Raw genomic sequence first — 19388 nt, 5'->3', positions numbered from 1 at the left:
TACAGGTTGCTTCTTTATTTGCTGAAAACTATCAGCTATCCCTCCAATTCTAGGCAAGTGTCAGAATATCCTTTGGGGTCATTTGACACTATTTGTAGATTAAGGAGAACATGTAATTAAGTCTGGTTTGCAGTATATTGTTTTCTGTAATTATATTTGAATGCACTTAACAAATAAATTTGGAAACAGGAATAGTATGCAATGACCATATGGTCAATGGATAGGAGGAGAGGAGCATTTTTCGTATCTAGTTGACACAAAAACTGTAATTGGATGCCTCTCTGAAAACATATGCAATTAACGATCTCACTTGCCTATTACTTAATTCCTACTGGTTTATTGTATTCTCAATTAAGTGCCATATTTTGTAGATGAAGCAGAGGAAAGGAGGTATGGATGGGTTTGGGAGGAGGGTTCCTAACAGTATTTTGTCAGGTACATCTCTAAACACACTGTGTCCATCTTGGTTTCAGGGCCTTTGGCCAAAAGGCAGGAGCATCCCCTTGAGATCTGTTCACAGCACTGAAACAAACAGGCACCAATTCAGTTGGCTCCTGAGCGTCAACTAGTGACAATGCATGACTCTTCTGAGGAACCATAAACAAACCCTCACACATGTCCTCCATGGTTAGTATTCAAACCCCATACATTTTTAGAGTCACATTTAGATCGTTCTGCTCAGAGATGTCTACCCTGTACCACCTGTTATTTAAATATTTAGACTCTCTAGCTTTTCCTGAGTGATCAGGTGGAGCCAACTACAACCACCTCAGTTGCTGGTGCTACGGTGGGGAGGCAAGCAGAGAACATATACGAAAAAAAAAATTACTGGCTTTGCAATACCTGGTAAGATACATTTGCTATATATATATATAAAATTTTTTTAAAATATTTTTTTATTTGGCTGCGCTGGGTCTTTAGTTGCAGCACGTGGGATCTTCGTTGCCACATACGGGATCTTTAGTTGCGGCACATGGACTCTTAGTTGCGGCATGCATGCGGGATCTAGTTTCCTGACCAGGGATCGAACCGGGGCCCCCTGCATTGGGAGCACGGAGTCTTAACCGCTGAAACAGCAGGGAAGTCCCTGCAATATATTTTTACCTTCCTATTTATACTCTACTTAGGTTATCACTAAGATCCATTTGTATTTTCTACATTCATGGAGAGGAATTAACAATATATTGGAATCAAAGAAGAGAAACCATGTTCAAGATTCTGAATTTGTCACAGAGAAGCCACAGTAAGTTTCAGAGAAGAATATACTTCCTGTGAACCATCTCTTCTCTAGTGTAGAGGGACACAGCTTGGAGAATGTAACCAAACTATGACTAGGAAATGTCTTCTTGTGGCTGATGAACCCATCTGGAGGGGGAAAAGTGAAGATAGGGAAGGGAGGGGGCTGACGAGGCTAGTTCTGTTTACTTAAAAAGAATTTTCCAAAGTAGGAGTGATGCTCAGCTTATAGAATATATGTGATATGCATAAAACTTGGTCCATGATATTTCCTTACCTAAAATGTGCTCCCAAATTGAGTTCTGGTGCAAAGGGCTTATCTGAAACAATGGTGGAGCCAATTCCTGAAGCCTGGACAGGTATCCGGTATGTGTTGCTATTTTCAATGTCCAAAATGACTGTGTCTTTGAATGTCAGTATGTCGTTCAGGTTGGCAGTCAGTGTCAGTTCAACATCACTTTCTGGGGGAACTGTGCCTTCCTTGGGCTCAACCGTCCAGAGGGACTTTTTGTGTGCCTGTAACACAAGACTACAAGTTAGCAGTGAAGATGTTCTTGGCTTTTCATCCTGCACGTGTCAAAGCCCTCTGTATTTCAAATGCCTGGCACTGCAGAACTCAACATCAGAGACAAACATTACTTTTTTGAATCAAAGCAGCTGGGTGTTTGTTGGCTTTTCTTTTTTTTTCTTCAAAAAGCAATACGATTTTGAAGAGCAAACCTACAATTCTACTTTTGAATGCTCTGTGAAGATTCTTTACATCTCTTTCTTAAGACGACAGCCCAGTTCTCTAACAAGCTTATACTAATTATCTGCTCTAATCTCCAAATTCTGAGAAACCAGCAGAAGGTACAACATCCTTCCTGGAATTTGGAAGTTTTAAAAGAAATGTTTTTCAAATGCAAAGTTTCCATGATGTTATAGTAGGGATGAAGAGCTTTCATTAATAAACACAGTATAGGAAGTCATCTTCGTTTCTATTATTTCATCATAATCAATAGAATTTCATTTGCTAAAATTCCAAACTTATTTTGAAATGTGTGATAGGACTAAATTATAGAGTTGGAAGTGACTCCCACCAACCTGTTCCCTTTAACTGCTTAGATCCTCATAGCTCACTCTCTTTCCTCCCTAAGGTCTTTGACCAAACAATACCTCTCAGTGAAGCCTACTCTGACCGTCACATTTTAAGTTGCAAGCCTTCCCCCAGTATTCCTGATCCCCTTTACCCTGCTCTATATTTTCCCCTGAGCATTCACCATCTTCTAACATTGTGCATGACTGATTGATCATGCTTCTGTCTCTCTGCACTACCATATAAGCTCTCCAAAGAAGGGATTTTTGTCTTTTTTGTTATTGTTGTTCACTGATACATCCCTAGGATCTATAACTATGCCTGGTACATAGGAGATGCTTAATAAATATTTGTTAAATGAATTCATATATCTGCCTTTTAATCAAATCCTTTGATGTTAGAGATCTTATTTATCATCTAAGGTAACTTATCCCTGGTTTTAATAACTCAAACTATTTGATATGTCTTCCTTATATTAGAGATACGTTTGTTTGTTTTTGACCTTCCAAACACTGGTATTTGGTCCACTCCCTTGGAGCTAAATAGAATAAATCAAATCTCCCTCTTTTGTTCAACAGCCCTTCAAATTCTACATCCAGCTTTAGAAGAAAACCTCATATGGCTCCAAAGTAAGTTGAAAATTTGGTTAAAGTGTCAAATAATAAAAAATGACTCATGCTATAAGCATCTTATTTAATTTAAAAATATAAATTCTGTTTCTTTGGTGGTAATCTATTTTCCCAGGCTGCTTCTAAGATTTTTATCCTTGTATTTGATTGATTATAGTTCAGGTTCACTACAATGTCTCTAGTTATGGGTTTATTTGTATATCCTGCTTGGAATTTGCTACACTTCCAGAATCTGTGGTTTGATGTGTTTATTTCTGAAAAATTCTCAGCCATTATGTTTTTAGATACTGTTTCTGCCTCATTCCTTCTCCTTTCCTTGTATTACTCCATTACACATGGGTATGACTTTCCTAGTGTGTCCTCTCTGTCTCAGCCTTCATCTGCATTTTCCATTCTTTCTCTGCCTGTGCTTCATTTTGGATGACTTCCTCTGAGCTATCTTCCAGTTCATTATTCTTTCTTCAGCTGTGTGTATTTCACTATTAAACACATTTATTATGTTATTAATTTCAGCATTTTTTGTGTGTTTTTGAATTCAGGTTTTATTATTTACTTTTCTTTTTATACATTTTTCAGCCTTTTGAGATTTTTAAAAATTCTGATTATGACATTCGACTTATTAGCTACTTTTCCTATCCTTCCTAGTCAACTGTAAATTTTATAAGCAAATTGTTCTTAGGATTTTTCAGTACATATAGCAAATACACGTTCAGTGGTTCTAAGGTCCAGGTGTTGTGGGAGACACAAAAATGTCCAAAGCACCATTCCTGCCCCCAAGAAGCTGATAGTAATGACATTCAGTGAGACCACCGTGTAAACAACAAAAATGCAAGTCAGAAGGAGGTTGGGGTGAAAGTGCCTCAGGGAAATCTAAAGAACAAGGTGCATTTCCAGAGCAGAAGATATTGAAATTCTTTGTCTGTATGACAAATTTCCAGACACATTTTCTTTTCTGTCTAAATGTGAAATTGAGCATAATTTTCAGGTAGTGTGACCCCTAACTATATATATATATATATATATATATATATATATATATATATATATATTAGTTACTTAGTTAATTAATTGGCTGCATTGGGTCTTCGTTGCAGCATGCGGGCTTTCTCTAGTTGCGGCGAGCGGGGGCTACTCTTTGTTGCAGTATGCGGGCTTCTCATTGCAGTGGCTTCTCTTGTTGCAGAGCGTGGGCTGTAGGAGCCCAGGCTTCAGTAGTTGCAGCATGTGGCCTCACTAGTTGTGGCTCACGGGCTCCAGAGCACAGGCTCAGTAGCTGTGGCGCACGGGCTTAGTTGCTCCACAGCATGTGGGATCTTCCCGGACCAGGGCTTGAACCCGTGTCCCCTGCATTGGCAGATGGATTCTTAACCACTGCGCCACCAGGGAAGTCCCCCTAACTGTATTATACTATTGCTTGATAAAATTCAAATTTATTCTACTCTAATTTTATATATAAACAATTATCTCAAAATTAACACAAAGCACCATATCCCTATTTTGATTGCTGTATCATTTAAATCATTTCTAACAGTCCTGTTTTGAGGAAGAAATTACTCAGAAATATTTATATGGATAAATATTCATAGAAAATATTTAGTGATGACTAACAATGCACTGGGAAAAGGCTGAAAAAGGAACTGGTATAGAGATCATTTAGAAACTTCCAGGATAATAATGGAGAGGCAAAGCCAAACTCTCCACTTCACTGAGGAAGAGTCTGATCACTCCCTCGTGAATCTTTCTTGGCTCCCCGTACTCTTCTGAGTAGGGAAGCTCAGAATAAGCCCTCTGAAGAAAAGCACATAGAAGAAAACAACAACTTAAAAACAAATGTAAAATACACTCTATGGGCTGGATTTGAGAGGGCACTCCAGTCCAGAATTATCCTGCCTCTATTTAGTTCCTATGGTGTATTTCTCCTAGCAAATGTAAAAACACATGTAGCTCTATGAGGGCTTAGGCACAATGTAAAGCTGCGGATCAGAAACTTCCTGACAAGCACAGATTGGGTTTGGAATAGAGTTGCACTGCTTGATGATGGTTGTAAATAAGAAGAATGTATGTTGCAATTTGCAGGCAAGAGTTAGAAATTTCAGCCAGGCAGAATCTCACAGGATGGCAGTGCTTTGGAATGTCACCAAAATCCAGGTCTGGCCCCAAAGCAGATTCAGAGACTGGATTTGTTCAGTGGGCCCTGCATGGTCACTCTCTTGGGGACAGGCTCACAGGCACTTAAATAAGGAGAATCTAAGATTTAAACTCAAATGCCAATTTCCCAATTAACAACTGAGGAAAATTCTATTCCATAGACCACAATGCTAATTATATTTCCTCCTGGTTTGAAAGTCTGAGTGGGAACTAATAAATACATTGCATTTTAAAATTCAAATAAATTAAACAAAGCACAGAAGAACAGTTCTCAAGATTATAAGTTGTTTATAAAGAGGATGTAGATGAATGATGATGTGGAAATTTTATTTTAATTTTGGTATTAATGGAAATTATAGGTTTAACTCTAAGTCCAGATGCCTGTTATTATTCATAACCTTTTAATATGGGCCATCTCTAGACACAGATATAAAAGAAAACAAACATTGAATACCACACTAGTTAAACTAGGGCTGAGATAAGATATTTGTATGAGAATTTTCTCTATTCAGTGGACACTTGCCAAAAGAAATGTTGATGCTTGTATGACTCAAGTTGTTTTTCCAAAATTTCTCTCTAACTTTTCTACTCACAGTAAATTAGCCCTAGTGGAGTACTAAAATATTAAGAAGACAGTAAGCAAAGTCTGTCTTTCCAGAACATTAACCTGTATTTGTATGTAGTTTTATCTTAAAATATTAGTAACAAAAAGATAATAATCCTCATAAATTCAATTTTGGGGACTACAGATCAATTATTACTGGCAAGAGAAACTACAAAATTGAACGCCACTGTATTTTGCTCATGTTTAGGTTCAAAGAAATAACTTCTTTGCATCTTAATTTATCCACTTTTCCAAAACAGTCTGTGATAGCCCAGTCACAGCAACGTAGGGTTCTCTGGCATGCACTTCAAAACCCTTATCTGTGTGACTGATTCACTTTGCTGTATAGCAGAAACTAACACAACATTGTAAATCAACCATATTCCAATAAAAATTTTTAAAAAATAACTAACAAGGGCCTACTGTATAGCACAGGGAAATATACTCAACATTATGTAATAACGTACAAGGGAAAAGAACCTGACAAAGAATAAATATTTTTATATATATTTATATATATATATGTAACTGAATTGCTGTGCTGTATACCTGAAACTTACATGATACTGTAAATCAACCATACTTTAACAAAAAAAAATTAGAAACAAAAAACAAAACTCATAGCGTCGACCCATTTCCCAGTTCCAAAGCCACTGTCACATTTGTAGGCATCTGTTGCAGCAGTACCCACTCTCAGCACCCTTATCTGTCTTAGTCAGCTGGGACTGCTATAACAAAGTACCGTAGACTGACTGCGTGGCTTATAAACTACAGAAATTTGTTTCTCACAATTCCAGAGGCTCTAAGTCTGAGATCAGAGTGCCAGCATGGTTGAGTTCTGCAGAGAGCCCTCTTTCAGACTGAAGACTGTTGCCTTTTCCTTGTATCCTCACATGGAAGAGAGCAGAGCAGAGGAAGCAAGCTATCTTCTGACCCTTAGTAGGGCACTAACCCCATCATGAGGACTCTACCCTTGTGACCTCATCTAATCCTAATTACCTCCCAAAGGCCCCACCTCCTAACACCATCACATTGGAGGGTAGGGTTTCAGCATATGAATTTTGGAGGAATACAAACATTCAGTTCCTGACATTCTGCCCCAGGCCCCCCAAATTCATGCCCTTCACATATGTAAAATATATCCATTTCATCTAAACAGCTCCCAAAGCATCAGGATGAACGTACCTTGAGTCTCACTCATACCTGATTTAATTGATATTTAGAGGAGACTCTAGAGTTGATACTGGAATAAGTTAAGACTGTTGGGACTGTTGGGATGGAATGCATGTATTTTGCATGTGAGAAGGACATCAATTTGGAGGGGCCAGGATGGAATGTTATGAACTGAATGTTTGTGTTCCTCCCGAATTAATGTTGAAACCCTATCCTCAATGTGATGGTACCAGGAGGTGAGGCCTTTGGGAGGTAATGAGAGTTAGCTGAGGTCGTGAGGTGGAGCCCTCTTGACCGGGATTAGTATCCTCGTTAAGAGTCATGAAAGACTCACTGCCTCTGCTCTGCTCTCTGTCATGTGAGGATACAGTGAGAAGTTATCAGTCTTCAGTCTGATCCAGCCTAGTGGTACTTTGTTATAGCAGCCTGAACTAAGACACAGTCCCAAAGTGAAAATACTAATATCCTCTAACATATTAACCATAGAAAATAACACAAAAGTGAGTTCTAAAGAGCTATAAATGCAAATGCAACTTCCTATAGATATTTTTAAGTGCGTCATTATAGCATCATTTCATTGGAGTTTTTATTACAGTAAATAGGAATCTCTGACATATCATTTTCAGTCTGACCTACCTAATCAAAGTAATACATGGAAATAGATTTCCCATGCTTGAGTAACTAGCCCTTCTCTTTACTTAGAACTATCTGTCTTACTTTCAGTTTTTTTTATTCTAGGCTTTTATTTTATTTTGTCAAAGATTTCTCTCTTTAATGAAAAAAATCAGTAGATAATAAAGCTGGTTCCAAGGAGAATACAGAGACTGGTTTATATAGCCAGTGAAAGAAAAAAAAATGCTGAAATATAATTGCTAAGTTAGATATTTGTTTAATTTCCTATAGAACAATAAAATCACAACATTTGATGTAATCTTTTGCATTTCTAGAAGTCCTTTAGAATTTAAATTTTAATGTCCTGATTGACTTTGAAAGACATACAGTAATCATTTTAGGCTATTATTTTAGATAAAGTAATGCCAGCTGCTATAATGGAAAGATTCCTGATACTCAATGGCTTAATAATACAGAAGCTTATTTCTGGCTCACACGCATTCCAGTTGGTGGCAGGAGTGAGGATGGGCTTCTGTTCCATTCAGGCATTCAAGGGCCCCAGCTAAACAGATACTGACATGTTTATTAATTCATGGCTTCTAAGCCAGTGTGGACATTGACATCTGCCTGGCCAATAAGAGAATGGAGGGTCATATGCCAAGATTTTATGCACAAGCCTGGAAGTGGCACACATCACTTCCGCTCACTTCCACTGGCCAGAGCTCAGTCACGCAGCCACACCTAACTCCAAAGGAGGCTGGGAAATGTCATCTGCTCTGGCCCAAGAGTAAAGGAGGACAGGCGTGGTGAACTGCTAGCTACTCTCTGCTCTAGCTACCTTGTTGGTTCTGTATACTGTCACATCCTTAAGTCTTCCCCCAACTCAGATTTTGGAAGGTGAAGAGTTTACTCTATCAGAACACAGAAGTAGGAGTATAATTTGGTATTTCAACTTCTATGGGAATTGCAGGCCTGGAGTTCATATCTATCTGCTGTTAGGACAAATGGAGGGGCAGCTAGAAGATATAATAAAAACGTTCTAGGCAGGATCATCTCATTCTGTTGGCCCTTCTTCCCAAATATATGGCCTTTGAACACTCTACATAGTTTTACTCATTTATGAGGCTCAGCTTACAATCAAAACATAAATCAATGCCATTTTTGTCCTTCTTTTATCAAAAAAAATGCCTTTCAAAAGAGGGTATTGGCAACGTCAGCTTTCCTGTTCTAACCATTTATTTTCCTCGTCTAGCCAGTAGCACAGGTCAACCCTCTGTCTACAATAAAGAGAGGGTGTCACCAGCCTAAGTGCTATTTCAAGTCTGGGGACATTAGTTTTCGACGGATGGGTACCATTTCTATTCTGATTCCTGCTGACACGGGTTGGCTGTTCTGGAAAGAAGACCTGAAGTTGCTCTCCAGGGCTGAAGTGGTAAGTTTTCTTTTTGATGAAGCTTATTAATCAATGTTTGGCATAAAACCAGGCAGCAAAGTACATCCTAGAATCCAAGAACAAGGCACATTAAAATGCCAGCTGCTGGGACTTCCCTGGTGGTCCAGTGGCTAAGACTCCGCACTCCCAATGCAGGGGGCCTGGGTTCGATCCCTGGTCATGGAACTAGATCCCACATGCCGCAACTAAGAGTTCGTATGCCACAACTAAAGATCCCGCATGCCACAACTACAAGATCCCACATGCGGCAACTAAAGATCATCCCATGTGCTGCAACTAAGACCCGGTGAAGCCAAATAAATATATATATTAAAAAATAATAATAAAAAAATAAAATAAAATGCCAGCTGCTAAGGTACTGGACTATCCTTACCAAAAGTCAGGCTCTAAACCACTCTCACCTTGTGTCTCTTTGGTATTTGGCTTTTAGGGGTATCCTTTGTTTTTAGGGAGGACTTGGCCTATGTGACGTTTTATGTTATTAGATGGCAAGTTTGACTAAAGGAGGGATGGATGAGTGATAATCATAGCTATGGAGAACATTTGGTAACCCTTTCAAAATAACAACACAGCAAGACAACGACTGATAGGTTAGGAAGGAAGGCTCTAAAGGAAAAGAGACATTGTGGTTTGAGTCCCAGATCTGCCACATTCCAGCTGTTGGACATTGGGCATGTCACTTAACCGTGGCCAGACTCAGCTTTCCCACCTGCAGCTCATGATACTGACTGCACCTTCTGCACAGAGTTGATGGTTAAATGAGGTGATGCATATAAAACTCAGAATAGTGTCTGGCACACAGTAAGTCTCCATAAATGACAGCTATTGTCATCATTTTACCAAGAGCTGAAATGTCCCACATGACACAATTATGGGCTCAATAGTATTTGTCCCTGAAATATATTACAAAACTGAGACAGTAAAAAAAAAAAAAAAAAAAAAAAACTGAGACAGTAAGGATGGATGCTAAGAAAACATTAACATACAATACTCTTGCCAGAAGAGAAGCATCTCATAAGGGTTTACAGTACGCAGAAATATAAGATGGCTACTCCTACTCCATCTCCTGGTGTCCGGTTATCTTCTCCTAGTTATTAAATCAAACACTAGTCTAGGCGCTGCTGTGAGGGGATTTTGCAGATGGAGAGATTACCCCAGTGTTCCCGACTTACGCCGGAACACAGAGCCCTTAGAAGGGATCGGGCTCTTCCTAATGAGGAGATTCCAAGCATGTGAGGGTCTATGGAAGGGGTACATGGTGGGGAACTGTGAGGGGCTTGAAGGCTGACAGCAGTCCCTGGCTGACAGCTAGCAAGAAAATGGGGCCTCAGTTATTCAACTGAGAGAAGACAAACTTTGCCAAACCTGAGGGGGCCTAGCAGTGGATCTTTCCCTAGTCAAGCCTCCAGAAGGGAAAGCAGCTCAGTCAGCATCTCGATCTCAGCCTTCTGAGATCCTAAAGGCAGGATCCAGCCAAGTCATGTCTGGACTTCTGACCCATGGAAACTGAGGTAATACATTTGTATTGTATTAAGCCACTAAGTTTGGAGTAATTGTTTATGTAGCAATAGAAAACTAATACAGGGTTCCAAAGATGAAAAAAATTAGCTTTCCTAAGCCTTCTACCAAAATCTCAGCAACAGCTGCCTCTGCTTTTTCTATGAATTGGTGCTAGAATGCCTGAGTCATTCCAGTAGCCCATGAACAACACATACAGGAGGTTGGTATGTGTATGTGCATATGACTGTGCAAAGGATGGAAAAAATGTGATCTTTTGCAATTCAGAATTCCACGCCCACTGGTGATAAGTGTTAAACCCTCCTCCTTAGATATGAGGGTACACATATCTAAGGCTAACACTTGCTTTTTATTTGACAATAGGGCATTAGCACACTTCTTAGGCAGTGATCAGGTCCCAAGGTAAAACAGTCAGAGCTTTTATAAATTACCCTATCATGTACTTAATATTTGCCATAAAAGACAAAAGTGTTTGCACATGTCGTTTCAACAGTAAACGAGAGCAAATACACTCAGGCAGACCTCCTATCCTGCAGTGCTAATGACTGTGAAGCTTGAAGAAAACAGCACTGTGCACTTTTCTCTAAAATGACTCGCTTGCCAGTTGAAATCTGCAGGAATTTCCTTCCATGGAATGAGAGGACACAAATAACAACAAGAACCAAGGTGCAGAGTGAGGGATTTCTTTGGATTTATACTATTATCTCAGCAGATGACCAATTCTTTGTGGAACAAGAACAATGAACAGTCACTGAGGCCTTTCTCTTTTTTGTCCTCTAAATGGTATCTGTAGTCATATGGTTCTCTGCCCTGAAGTGAGTCACTTTGCTGCTTAAAATAATTAACTGAACGTTAGGAGATGAAGTACAAAAGAAATGATGCCGGAGCTTTATAAGAGAAGCAGAGAGGGTCATGATTAAAAGAGGGGGCTTTAAAGTCACACGGAGACCTGTTGGTCAACTGTGGACTCTGCCCATTTGTAGCCAGGTGGCTCTGTATTAATTTTTAAAATCTAGGTTTCAGTTTTCTCATCTGTTAAATGTATTACTTGAAGATGAAATAAAATGGGTGCCAAGCACCTAGTACTTTGTCTACCACAAAGTAAATACTCAATAATTGGTGGTTATTATTAACGTTATCATTCAAAACTTCACGTCCAGTTCTCCTTCCTGCTTGCACCCTCCCCAATCTAGTTGACAGGAATCTCTTTCACAGGCCTGATCCTATGCCTCTCTTGCTGGAGATTCTGGGTGGCTCCCCAGTGTCTGGACCAGTGGTGCTGAATTTTTTTCCCCTTTGATAAAGCTATGGAACCCCTCCATAGAAAAAGCACACACACACACACACACACACACACCACATATCCCAAACTTTACATATAATTTCCAGGGTTCATTGACCCTCAAACATGGTGGGTGTTTCTCATCTTTTCTGTTTGAAATAAAGGCAGCCTGCAATCAAGACCGGTACACCAGATAAGAACCTATGGTCTGGAGGATTTGTTCCAAATCCTTTGTTAGAGGGCCCCAATGCACTTTTCCAGGCTTACTTCCCAGGCACTGTCAATTTCCAACACACACCCTCGGTTTCAGCCACACCAGATCTTCCCAAGTGAGCTGTACATCATCACTGCATTTAACTATGCTGTTCTCTGGAAATGTACACCCCATTTCCCTGTCCTTCTCCTCCTTATGCCTCAAGTCTCCACTCAAATGTGCCTACCTCTGAACATTTTTAATTTTATGGAAGAATTAGCCACTTCCTCCTCTGTGCTTATATATAACATAGCAGCATACTGTAATACTGTGTTATTTTTGTATCCATTTCTTTTTTTTGAAACTGTAAACTCTTTGAAGAAAGAGATCATTCTTATGATTTTATGAAGAAAGATCATTTTTATGTCTCTCCCTTCAGCTAGCAGAGTTTATCCCAGGCATGAGGAAGATGCTTAAAAATATTTATTTATTGGCCAATAAATATATGAAAAATGTTCAGCATCACCAGTAAGCCAAAGAAACACAAACTTAACTAATGATACAACACTTTTTTTCATCTGCCAGTTTAGTAAAACAAACAAAATGTTAGCAAGGGTCTTGGAGAGGGTGACATTCTTTAACACTGATGGGGGTAGGGTGGGTAGGATACAAACTGGTACAAACTTTCTGAGACATAATATCAAAAGATGTATCAATACTCTTAGTTATGTTCATGCCATTTGACCCAGCAATTGAATTTCTAGGTATTTAGTCTAAGGAAACAGTTAAAGATGGGAGCAGCAATTAAGACGTGAGCATTGTTTACAGTGGTGAAAAACTGGAAACCACCTACCAGTAGGGGATTAGTTAGTTAAACAACTGTCATGGAGCCAAATGATGCAATAAAGTCAGTCACCGAAAATGACCTGAACAGGAATACTCCTTAATAATTCATAACAAAATTGACTATACTACACTGTTGAATGAAAATAGCTGGTAATGAAATAGTATTTTTTGACGGTGGGGGGTAGGAATACACAGTCAGACACACAAACACAGTAAAGTTTTGGAAGATGTACACCAAAGATTTTATAGTGGTTAGCTTCAGGGTGGCATACAGTGATTTTTTTCTCTATCCTTATAGAATAAACAGAAGTTAAGGAAATGTTATTTGTGTAACAAGAAGACACACGTATACTTCTTGAATAAATAACTCATTCTAAAAGGATACGATCACTCTTCTCTTTTAGAGAGCATTTAATTTTAACTCTGTTTGCTCTCTTGCTTCAGATTCATTCCCAGTTTCTTTCTTTCTTAGAAGCTTTTTCTTTAAAAATAAATAATACATGTCACAGTGTTAAATTCAAATGGATTCAAGGATAATGAGTCTCTCTCTGTCTCTCATGCCTGTGCATGATCACTAGTTACCATCCCCAGAGGCAGCCACTGTTTGCTGTTTTCTGCCTGGCTTTTCAGAGAAACTTTATAAGTAAAATTAGACATATATGTATTTATATTATTGCATATACACTTTTCTTGCATAAATGGTAGCATACTTATACACTCTGTCCTGAAGCATGATGTAAATTTTTAAATTTTATTTGTATTAAATGTATACACATACACAATTTCCAAAGTTAAATGGTTCTAGAAGAGTTATATTGTGAGAATTTGGTAAAGTTGCAGGATACAAAATTAATACACAGAAATCTCTTGCATTCCTATACACTAACAATGAAAGATCAGAAAGAGAAATTAAGGAAACAATCCCATTTACCATTGCAACAAAAAGAATAAAATACCTAGAAATAAACCTGCCTAAGGAGGGAAAAGACCTGTGCTCAGAAAACTATAAGATACTGATGAAAGAAATCAAAGACAACACAAACAGATGGAGAGATATACCATGTTCTTGGATCAGAAGAATCAATATTGTGAAAATGACTATACTACCCAAAGCAATCTACAGATTCAATGCAATCTCTATCAAATTAAAAATGGCATTTTCCACAGAATTAGAACAAAAAAATTGACAATTTGTATGGAAACACAAAAGACCCTGAATAGCCAAAGCAATCTTGAGAAAGAAAAACTGAGCTGGAGGAATCAGGCTACCAGACTTCAGACTATACTACAAAGCTACAGTAATCAAGACAGTATGGTACTGGCACAAAAACAGAAATATAGATCACTGGAAAAGGACAGAAAGCCCAGAGATAAACCCACACACCTGTGGTTACCTAATCTATGACAAAGGAGGCAAGAATATACAATGGAGAAAAGACAGCCTCTTCTATAAGTGGTGCTGGGAAAACTGGACAGCTACATGTAAAAGAATGAAATTAGAACACTCCCTAACACCATACACAAAAATAAACTCAAAACAGATCAAAGACCTAAATGTAAGGCCAGACACTATAAAACCATTAGAGGAGAACACAGGCAGAACACCCTTGCACATAAATCACAGCAAGATCTTTTTTGACTCACCTCCTAGAGTAATGAAAATAAAAACAAAAACAAACAAATGGGATCTTATGAAACTTCAAAGTTTTGTGCAGCAAAGGAAGCCATAAACAAAACAAAAAGACAACCCTCAGAATGTGAGAAAATATTTCAAATGAAGCAACTGACAAAGGATTAATCTCAAAAATATACAAGCAGCTCATGCGGCTCACTATCAAAAAAACAGACAACCCAATCCAAAAATGGGCAGAAGACCTAAATAGACATTTCTCCAAAGAAGATATACTGGTTGCCAACAAACACACAAAAGAATGCTCAACATCACTAATCATTAGAGAAATGCAAATCAAAACTACAATGAGGTATTACCTCACACCGGTCAGAATGGCCATCATCAAAAAATCTACAAACAGTAAATGCTGGAGAGGGTGTGGAGAATAGGGAACCCTCCTACACTGTTGATGGGAATGTAAATTGGTACAGCCACTATGCAGAACGGTATGGAGGTTCTTTTAAAAACTAACACAGAGCTACCATATGACCCAACAATCCCACTCCTAGGCATATATCCAGAGGAAACCATAATTCGAAAGGATGCATGCACCCTGATGTTCATTGCAGCACTCTTTACAATAGCCAGGACATGGAAGCAACATAAATGTCCATCAACAGAGGAATGGATAAAGAAGATGTGATACATATATACAATGGAATATTACTCAGCCATAAAAAGGAACGAAATAGTGCCATTTGCAGAGACATGGATGGACCTAGAGATTGTCATACACAGTGAAGTAAGTCAGAGAGAGAAAAACAAATATCATATAATATCGCTTATATGTGGAATCTAGAAGAATGATACAGAGGAACTTATTGGCAAAACAGAAATAGAGTCACAGATGTAGAGAATAAACTTATGGTTACCAAGGCGGGTAAGAGGGGGTGGGATGAATTGGGAGATTGGGATTGACATATATACACTACCACGTTAAAAATAGATAACTAATGAGAACCTACTGTGTAGCACAGGGAACTCTACTCCATGATCTGTGGTGACCTAAACGGGAAGGGAACCTCAAAAAGAGTGGATATATGCTTATGTATAACTGATTCACTTTGCTGTACAGCAGAAACTAACACAACATCATAAAGCAACTATACTCCAATAAAAATTAATTTAAAAATATTTTTAAGAAGGTATACTGTGAAAAACACTTGTCTCTTGAACCCACTCTCCCACCCTTCTCATTCTCATTGTTGCACATTAATGAGGGCAACCCCTTTAATTTTTAGCATTTTCTTTTGGTGTTTACCTTCACATCTGTAAGTAATCTACTGCTACTTCTTAATTTTTCAGTTTGAGCCTTATCCATTTTCTTCTACGGAAGATAATGAAAGCTTTTTTCCTCTCCCTCTCTCTGTGCATTTGTTTTACCAACTCTTCTACATTTTCATTTCGGGTAGTTTCATCTGACGGTTCACTTCCACAGTTTTCATCTGTATGTAATACGCAGTTAAACCCATCTATTGAGTTCCTAATTTCAATTGTATTTTTTAGGTCTTCAATTCCCATTTTTTCTCTTTTATACTTTCTAGATCTCTACCAAAATTTTAAATCTTGCCTTTTATTTCCTTCAGTATATTAAGCATATTGTAGATTTATATTAATTTGTCTCCTGTATGCCTGGTAATTTTTAAATTAACTGTTTGACGTTGTATATGAAAACCGTAGAGATACTTTGAGGCTTAGAACAATGTTGTCTTCCTCTGGTGAGACTATATATTTGCTTCTAGGAAAGATGTTGGGGAAAACCAGCAATCCCAGAACTCCTTTATATAGGCAGAGATTAAAATGATGGTCTGTACTAGCTTAATTTTGTTCCCAGAATGTAGCTTTTCCTAGTACTAACCAAAAGTTTGGGAGTCTTACCAAGTCCATTCTTCTCCAATTTTTCTCTCTCTAGCCTGTCCTGATTCCAATGTTTATCTTCTTAGACCAGTGAGTTTTCTGAAAGCTCCTTTCAGTTTTTCAGCCTCTTCTGGTACTATGTGGGAAAAGCAGTCACAAACGCTGGATGTATATTTCTCAATTTCCTTTTACTTTTGGGTTGTCATTGGCTTTGTTTGCTCCGTCATTCCCTTAAACTCATGCTTTTTCGTATCTTGCCCAGCTTTTCTCTCTGTTCTTAGAGGGAAGTAGTTCAGAATGATATATTGAATTGAAAGGGCTTGGTCTGAGCTTGGTACGCTGAGAGTTCCGGTTGGTCAAGCAATTGCCCTACCTCTTAATTTCCCCATTTGTGGGGAAAAAAAAAGTCTGAGAATTTTAAGGCCAGCAGACTTTGACTGTATGAGGGAGGCAGGTATCTGTAATTTACACAGCTCTTAAGTAATGTGTACCAACAATTTAAAAAAATTTTTATTTTATATTGGAGCATAGTTGATTAACAATGTTGGGTTAGTTTCAGGTGTACAGCAAAGTGATTCAGTTATACATATACATGTATCTATTCTTTTTCAACAATCTTTTAAGGCTACAAGAAGGTATCTTTGAACAAGGACAATAATGTTCTTTCTGAAAGTCACTGCCTTCTCAAGACAGATTAAAAAATTTTAATTAAAAAAATTTTTTTAAGATAAAAAAATTTTTAAAAAGACAGTGAAAAGTGTCATATCAAACACAAGTCATGATGATAGTTAAATAAAAGGAAATAGGACTGCTCTGAGCACATAGGCATGATTTTCACAGTGCCAGGAAGCATCTGTACAAATACATGAATAAATAAGCCCCAAGGAGCTAAAGAATTAGAAAGCTAATGAACCTGAAATTTCTAAAGTAAGTTATTTGCTAATAAACCTTTTTTTTTAACATCTTTATTGAGGTATAATTGCTTTACAATGGTGTGTTAGTTTCTGCTTTATAACAAAGTGAATCAGTTATACATATACATATAATAAACCTTTTTTTCTTTGATGTGGAAGAACACATATGGATTCATCAATAAAAATGTTTTATATTTTATAAGATGGCTTCACTGTCAAAAATTATAGAAACAAGTGAAGAGTAAGGAAAAAGGCAGCATTAGAGTTCCCATTTGACAGAGCACTGTACTACGTGGATCAGTTAAATTTGAAACCTAGGGGCCTCTCTGAGTGTGCCTTATTTCTTTTTCTTTCTTACCTAAGAAAAATATAAAAGATCTTAAGATACAGTGTCATAAAAATTTAAGTCTTTTCATAAGCCATTTCACCTAGATCTTCTTGTCTGTCAACATTAATAATCAAAGCTACCATCTATTGAATGCTGAGTGCTTATTTTTTACCAGGCACTTTCTACATAGATTATCATGTTTAATCTTCTAGATGCCATTATTAGTTCTATTTAAAGAGAAGGAACCAAAGGCTCTGAAAGATTAAATAACGTGCCCAGAATTAGTGCACGCACAGTTAAGGCTTGATTCCAGATCTGTTTGAATACAGTACCTACACTGTCGATAGTACAGAATACTACTTCAGCACTGACACACTTAACCACTCTTTGTTGAGTGACTACCATATGTAAGATAACCGTGCATGACACATGACCATGCCCACCCTCAGATAATGTTGTCCTCCCCTCCCAGACACACCCCAGTTTAATGTCCTAACATCTCAGAGGAGGATTTTTTTCTTCCAAAGCATGAAACAATGCTAGATACAACTTTATCGCAACTGACATTTAAAAAACTACCCCAAGTGTCACCCTATGGAGAGCTCTACTATGTTATATATGCCTCTCCAGTCTCTTTCCTTTTACTTGAGACAGGGAAGATGAAATGTGACTAAGGAAGAATATGATCTGCTCCCTGATCAACATCATATAATATTGACGTATGTGTGTTGGGGATTTCATACCATTAATAAACTTTTACACCATGCATCTCTTCTTGTCTTTTATCATTATATAAAAGTGTTTATTTCATTTTGTACTAGCTTATTATTGAAAATGACTGTCTACTGTCAGTGCACAAACAGGCAGAATAAATTTTTTAGTTGATAATGACAATAATAGGCATCCCCTAAAAGTGACATGAGTTGGTGTCTTAGTCAATGTGGGCTGCTATAACAGAATACTATACTGGGTGGTTTATTAACAACAGAAATTCATTTCTCACAGTTCTGGTGGATGGCAGTCTGAGATCAGAGTGCCACCACAATCAGGTTCTGGCATGCGCGAGCTCTCTTCTGGGTTGCAGACAACCATTTTTCTCATTGTATCCTCACGTGATGGAGAGGGTGAGAAAGCTCTCTGGGGTCTCTTTTACGAGGGCACTAATCTCATTCATGAGGACTCTACCTTCATGACTTAATTACCTCCCAAAGGTCTCATCTCCTAATACCATCACTTGGGGGGTTAGGATTTCAATATATGAATTTGGAGGGCAGGGCACAAACATTTAGCCCATTGCAGTTGGGTTGATGATGATGATGGTAATAGGGAACAAGTTATAGATTTTTATGGAGGCGGGAAATTAGAACTTGAAAAAAAAAACACACTTGATCCATATGAAGGAAGTTTTGCCTTAATCTCCCTCTGTGGTGACAAGTATTAACTGTTGCCTGAATAATAATTAATTAACATAAACAATTTGCTAAAGCTAATTAAGAGCTGGAATAGGCAGAATGAAGATGGAAAGGTTTACAAAGCATGCAGGAAACCAAGACATTTTTCTTTTATTTTCTGGCTAGCTCTTTAGTGACAAGGAAATCAAATCTCCTTTCATTTTGGCTCTAGCTTATACTGGAACTAATCATATTCAATCAGTAGAGCTGTCGCTCTAAATTCAGGGGAGGTGCTGACCCATCATGTTACCTAACATTCAATCAGTAGCTTTCCTTCTCTCAGGGTGGTTTATAATCAATATGACCTACTGGAATCTGTCTTTTGAGTTTCACATTTAGCTATGCCAAAGTAAAAGAGGTCTCAAGTGAGGGTGGGGGTGAGAGGCTTACAGCTCTC

The 19388-nt window shown here is 38.1% G+C and overlaps 1 protein-coding gene across 1 annotated transcript in view; it reads right to left on the bottom strand.

Moving 5' to 3' along the window:
- Nucleotides 1-1509: 1509 nt before the first annotated feature.
- HYDIN (HYDIN axonemal central pair apparatus protein) overlaps nucleotides 1510-19388 on the bottom strand; it is a 153736-nt gene continuing 135857 nt past the window's right edge. Inside the window, exon 18 of the mRNA XM_065898432.1 lies at nucleotides 1510-1752. Coding sequence (XP_065754504.1) covers nucleotides 1510-1752 — 243 coding nt within the window. The remainder of the gene's footprint in view (nucleotides 1753-19388) is intronic.

Source organism: Phocoena phocoena, chromosome 20 (assembly GCF_963924675.1).
Source record: "Phocoena phocoena chromosome 20, mPhoPho1.1, whole genome shotgun sequence".
Classification (NCBI taxonomy): Eukaryota; Metazoa; Chordata; class Mammalia; order Artiodactyla; family Phocoenidae; genus Phocoena; species Phocoena phocoena.
This window is presented reverse-complemented; position numbering and strand designations above follow the sequence as displayed.